General features: G+C 43.8%; 1 protein-coding gene across 1 annotated transcript; it reads left to right on the top strand.

The window, feature by feature from the left end:
* The first annotated feature begins 412 nt into the window (after window positions 1–412).
* LOC146685263 (rhamnose-binding lectin-like) lies at window positions 413–5,505 on the top strand. Its single transcript, XM_085444922.1, has 15 exons — window positions 413–996; window positions 1,528–1,560; window positions 2,321–2,422; window positions 2,603–2,696; window positions 2,769–2,872; window positions 2,944–2,988; window positions 3,080–3,212; window positions 3,449–3,552; window positions 3,708–3,752; window positions 3,847–3,979; window positions 4,069–4,172; window positions 4,270–4,314; window positions 4,451–4,583; window positions 4,663–4,766; window positions 5,300–5,505. Exons 1-15 carry the CDS (start codon window positions 966–968, stop codon window positions 5,323–5,325), a joined length of 1,236 nt encoding a protein of 411 aa, XP_085301048.1. The 5' UTR covers window positions 413–965; the 3' UTR covers window positions 5,326–5,505.
* The last annotated feature ends 243 nt before the right edge of the window (window positions 5,506–5,748 follow it).

Genomic DNA, 5,748 nt, shown 5'->3' with positions numbered 1-5,748 from the left:
TAATTAAATGTGTCAATAATTAATTAATTACATGTGTCATAACTATTTATTTATTTAATTAATTCCAATTTTAATTAATTATTGCCACATTTAATTAATTATTTAATGGTGTATTTAATTAATTCATTATGGCAGTCCTGGCGTTCCATATTCACCTGCTCCACACTCTTATTTTAAATCCAGAGGCGACCACGGTTGGACTTTTAGCTCCTGGACTGTGGAACGGCCTCACTCGGCCCGTCGGGGTGATTCTGTGAAAACCACCTTGTTTTAGTTTATGCTTGATTATCGTGTCCTTCACTTCTGCACGTGAACGTGTGAACGTGCGCTCGTGTTTGTGTCAGTATGTTAAGACTGCGGCTGAACCGAGTGTTTCAGAGACGATGACCAAAGCTCCGCGTGAAGGACGAGCTGCCAGCGGTCACGACGTCTCTTTTCTGTCACATCGTGATAATTCTGAATAAACGCTGATGGTTAATGAAACTGTACAACAGTCATGGTTAAAGTGATGATCACAGCTTGTTGACCGAAGGCCTTTTAACCACCTGTGATGATCTGAATGCTGGGGGGTGTCCCACAGTCCGAGGTGCATTTATGCAGCTTTTAAAAGGATTTCTTTCTTTAACTGATTCAACATCTCAGTCTGAGAAAGAAAAGGCTGTTTTGTGTTGTGGCTCCATCTTCTCGAGCCACGATCCAGTTCAGGGTCGTGGGGGGGCCTTGAGCCAATCCTGGCTGACACTGGGCGAGCTGCGATTGGCTTCTATAATCGTTTCTTATTGATAGCAGTTTAGTTTTCTCCTTGGCTCTGCTGCACCTGATAAGCATCAGATTCTCATTTTTCCATTGGCTGCTTGTTTTGCACGTCGGTAAAAGTTCTCAGCTAAACGGCGTAAATACACCAAGGTCTCCGTCCGACCCGCCATCGGCTCAGCTCGTCACCGACAACCAGACCTCCGAACACGATGCTCTGCTCCGGACTCAGCAACACGCTGTGTGAGTAGCACACACTGATAATCCTTCATGCAGAAATGCATGTGTGCTCGCTTTGCTGCAGATTCTACTTTCATAGAGCAAATAATCAAACAGCTCTGTAGATACACGTGTTTATTGATCAGATGATCAGGGTTCATGTGCTGCCTGAAAACAATCAAAGGGTAAGAAATGGTTTATGCAGGATGGCTTTTAAGCTGACAGGATGGAAATACAATTCTGCTGTTAAATAATTCAAAGTCATTGAATAGAAATAACTTTATTAAAAAGCTTCAAATGTTTCCAACATTCTTACAAGAGACAAACATCTTTAATCTAAATGTTTATTGGAAGGAGCTCTGACATCATCTCATGTTGTTGATAAAATCATTTGTATGCAGATGCTGAGCTGCACTGACAGCGAATAGAAATATGATCGGGGTCGCTGACCTTTTACTGCAGTTTTCTCCTTTTTTCATTCGATATCATTTCATGTGTGAGTTTGGAGACGAACCAAACTCAGTCTAACACTCAGGTTTCCTTCTTGTTTTTCAGTGCTGGCAGCAACATGTTTACTCGCGAGTTCAGGTAAAAGTCTGTTTTTGTGCTTCTCTGTTACCTGGTTTATTCTCATTAATGGACATTTTTAAAAATGATCCTCACCTTTACTTCTCTGCCCCTGAGCTGCAGGCCTGGCTCATCGTGGGATTTGGAAAGTAGTGGGGATATAAATCTGGCAGATTTGAATAAACTGTGAGATTAATGTGTTTTTCAGTCCACATGAGCAGGTGCACGCTCTTAGACAGCATCAAAGGTCAAAGGTCAGACACTTACAGAAACTCTTAGAAGATTTAAGCTCCTATTTGAATTTTAACACAGATCCAATCAACATTAAATTATCTGTGGAAAAGTTTCATTTACCACAAACACGGCAGGAACACCTGCCCACTACCCCCCACTCTAAATCACACTCGTGTCTGCCTCGATTCAACGCCGTCACTCTCACCTCGTCACGTGACTGTTGCAGCTTTCAGAGACAGAGAAGCCGTCAGACCGTCGGTTTGTGCTGTGACTCTGCGTCAGTCAGCTGACTCCATGGCGGCGCTAACTGTTCAGCAGGAGGAGACGAAGAGCACAAAATAAAGATAAATGAATCAGTGAAGGAGAGAGAGCCTCAGATAAGGTCAGACGTTTAGTCTCTGCTCCCAGCAAACAGCCAGGCTGTCCTTGAGTCTCATCGTAGAGTCAAAACAGCAGACAGAAGCCGTCGGCTGACCCCCCACACACACACCATCAGCTGTGAGCTCATACCCACTCTGCTTTTTTAACTCTTTATTTTTCCCTCCAGGTGTAACCCGAGCCAAACGTTTTGTCCCGTCCACTGCGACTGCCATATCCAGCACCAGAGTGATCACCTGCGACGGCCACCTGGTCCAGCACCTGTGCTGTGGTAAGGCAGACACAGACTGTATGTAAATGATGGCTATAGATTTAAAAGCCAACACTAAAGAACCCTAAGACTAAATTCTTTTCATGTCCAGCTGGGGGCGACACCTGCGATTGTAAAATCCATCCATCTCTGCTCTGAACCTCTCTAATCTCTGCTTTTGTGTCATACTGCGTGAAACAGAGAGCGGCGTGATCGTTGTGGAGTCAGTCGAGCACACATGTGGAGATGAAGAACACTGCTCTCAGCACCACAAACTGAAGGCCATCAAGAAGAGGTGACCACTGTCGGTAACAAACATTTGCAACAATAACACGATCACGTCAGTGAGCTCCATCTCTCCCCACAGCTGTGACGGAAGGAAAACGTGTGACATAGACATCCAGATCTTTGGTACTCCTGTTCCCGGCGCCTGCAAATACCTGGACACCACCTTCGCCTGCTTCCCAGCAGGTCTGTATCTGGATACTTCCAAACTCTGCCCGTGAGTTGTTACAGTTTGTGACGCGGTGTTTCTCTTTCAGTCCACAGCACAGCGTGTGAAGGATCCAACGCAAACCTTCGGTGTGGTGAGTGGGGCAGTTCCTCTGCGATTCAGGTGGATTTGTTTCATTGATGTACAAACATGGTGCTGATTTAACACGGTGAACTCTTCCTCAGATGAAGGAGAGGCTATAGTCGTCTACTGGGCTGACTACGGGCGCCGCGATACGACCACATGCTCTCAGCATCGTCCAACCCACGAGATCCAAAACGCCCATTGCCCCAATCCCACCACTAAAGTCGCTGACAGGTACCGAGGCTCGTTCTTCCCTCAGCCCGACGCAGATGTGACTGAACACTTCACAGTTCATCCTGCTGCTTCTATCAGCAGTCACCTCGTCCCACTGCACCACACAGATGATGTGCTAAATGTTTCTCTTCCCAGGTTACAGGTTAACCCTGGTTTCCCAAACTGTGCACACTGGTTTAGATGTTTCCTGACAAAGTATGTAAAGCCTCTGTTGACTCACTCACCTGCTTTCACAGCTGTAACGGGAAAAGCAGCTGCATTATTGAAGCGAGCAACTCAGTGTTTGGAGACCCGTGTCCAGGCACCTACAAGTACCTGGAGGTGGCCTACGACTGTGAGCGTAAGTACCTCAGAGTCGTAACAGAGCTCCAACATGCCCTCGGGACACTTTGCTGCAGAGCTTTGGTCCCTACGAACATGTTTTGAGTGGATTTTTGAATCACAGTGATGAAATCTGTAGATGAATTTTTAGTTTCTAATTTGCTTCCTCATCAGTGCACACCGTAGCATGTGAAGGGTCTCAGGCAAACCTTCATTGTGGTGAGAACACACGTCATACTTTTGTATCGTTGGTGGATTGGTTCGATAGAAACCCAAACACAGTTATAGTTTAACTCCATGAACACTTCCTCAGATGACGGACACATTATCGCCGTCCACTGGGCTAATTACGGACGCCGCGATACGACCACGTGCTCTTACCAGCGTCCAGAATGTGAGATCCAGAATGCCCGATGCATCAATCCCACGTCTAAAGTAGCTGACAGGTACAGAGGCTCGATCTTTGCTCAGCCTTACATCTTCACTCAGATGTATTTCCAGCCTCGGCCGACTCACTCATCGTCTGCTTTCACAGCTGTAACGGGAAAAGGAGCTGCATTATCGAAGCGAGCAACTCAGTGTTTGGAGACCCGTGTCCAGGCACCTACAAGTACCTGGAGGTGGCCTACGACTGTCCGTGTAAGTGCCTTGAGGCTTTGATACCTTCAAAATATGGTCAAAGACAAATCTGTGCTCGAGAGATTAATCTGCATTTGGAAATGTGTTTCTTTTTCAGTCCACAGTATCACATGTGAACATTCTTATGCAAACCTTCATTGTGGTAAAGTTGCTTCTTTTCTATTCATCGTTTAAAACTGTGGTGATTTCATGCGATAAAAATAAAACATGCAAGTGAAAAAGAACTGATATATCAATAATAACAGGCTGATAGTTTAACAGTGTGAATTGTTCTTCAGATGAAGGACACGTTATAGTCGTCCTGTCGGCTGAATACGGCCGCGATGACTCGACCACGTGCTCTTACAAACGTCCTCCCGCTCAGCTCAGTAACACCCAGTGCTCAATTCCCACCAGCAAAGTAGCCGAGAGGTACAGACTCTTTACACTTTCTCTCTGATGACTCGAGTATTTAGAGCCTCTGCTCACTCACTCTCATTTACATTCACAGCTGTAACGGCAGAAACAGCTGTTCCATCAAAGTAAGGAACTCTATGTTTGGAGACCCGTGTCCAGGCACCTACAAGTACCTGGAGGTGGTCTACACCTGCGAGAGTAAGTGCCTCAAAGACCCTTTGAACGACTCCTGAACAGCTCAAATCTCTGCAGACACCAGAAAACCTAAAATCATGTGTACTCACGCTTACAAAGCTACGCATCAAAGCTCGCCTATTTTTCAGTAGATGGGACTTTATGCGCTCAAATTGTGGACATAAATATTTTGTACTTGCAAATCAGGTTTTAGGTCCAATCAGAGGTTCTCTGATTGGATTGTTAAATTTGTGATTGACATGACATTGGCCAATCAGATGAAGGAAGAAAAATAGGGTCAACAGTTTCACACATATTTTTTGGCTAAGTCCACACGCAAATAAATATATTTTTTTTTTATATATATATATATATATATATATATATATATATATATATATATATATATATATATATATATATATATATATATATATATATATATTTTAAACGCACATACAAAACTGATTTACAAGTACAAAATATTTATGAGGACAATTTGAGCCCATAGGACTTGATATGAAACTCTTTGTGAAAATAATTTGTTTTCTTTGCAGATGTGATTGAAGAAGAAAATCCATGAAATCAATAAAACACCATGTTTGTGCTTCAAATGGAACGATTATCCAATCAGTAGTCATTAGGTAGATAAATCCAATGCAACACGTGGCCTGCAGGACAGTCAGGCTGTCGACAGATGATTGAACGTCAAACTGATTAAACGTCTCATAATTTTTTCCTTCTTATTACAAAATAAAATTAATCGACCAGCCCTGCCTCAGCGTTGTGTTTAACATTATAGGTGTCCATCCCATAATTCATGGACAGGATGCTGTGTGCTGAACATGTGAATGTGTTAGTGTCACTGCAGAAGGCAGTCAGACAAACACGACTCCGGCAGATGATTTCAGCCCAAACTAATAAAGACCCCGCCCCAAAGTTAACGTGTTACCATGGTGATCTGGTTAGGAAAAAACAAAACTTTAAGCTCAACATACTGAGTAAA

Source organism: Copadichromis virginalis, linkage group LG20 (genome assembly GCF_057382275.1).
Source record: "Copadichromis virginalis isolate Kocher_CV1m ecotype Utaka linkage group LG20, C_Virginalis_male_GT1.1, whole genome shotgun sequence".
NCBI lineage: Eukaryota > Metazoa > Chordata > Actinopteri > Cichliformes > Cichlidae > Copadichromis > Copadichromis virginalis.
This window is presented reverse-complemented; position numbering and strand designations above follow the sequence as displayed.

Excerpts from the sequence above, each read along its gene's own strand:
- LOC146685263 (XM_085444922.1), top strand. The coding sequence starts at position 966 with ATGCTCTGCTCCGGACTCAGCAACACGCTGT. Across the intron at positions 2,873-2,943 it reads CTTCGCCTGCTTCCCAGCAG|TCCACAGCACAGCGTGTGAA; the intron begins GTCTGTATCTGG and ends TTTCTCTTTCAG. Across the intron at positions 3,753-3,846 it reads TCAGGCAAACCTTCATTGTG|ATGACGGACACATTATCGCC; the intron begins GTGAGAACACAC and ends ACACTTCCTCAG.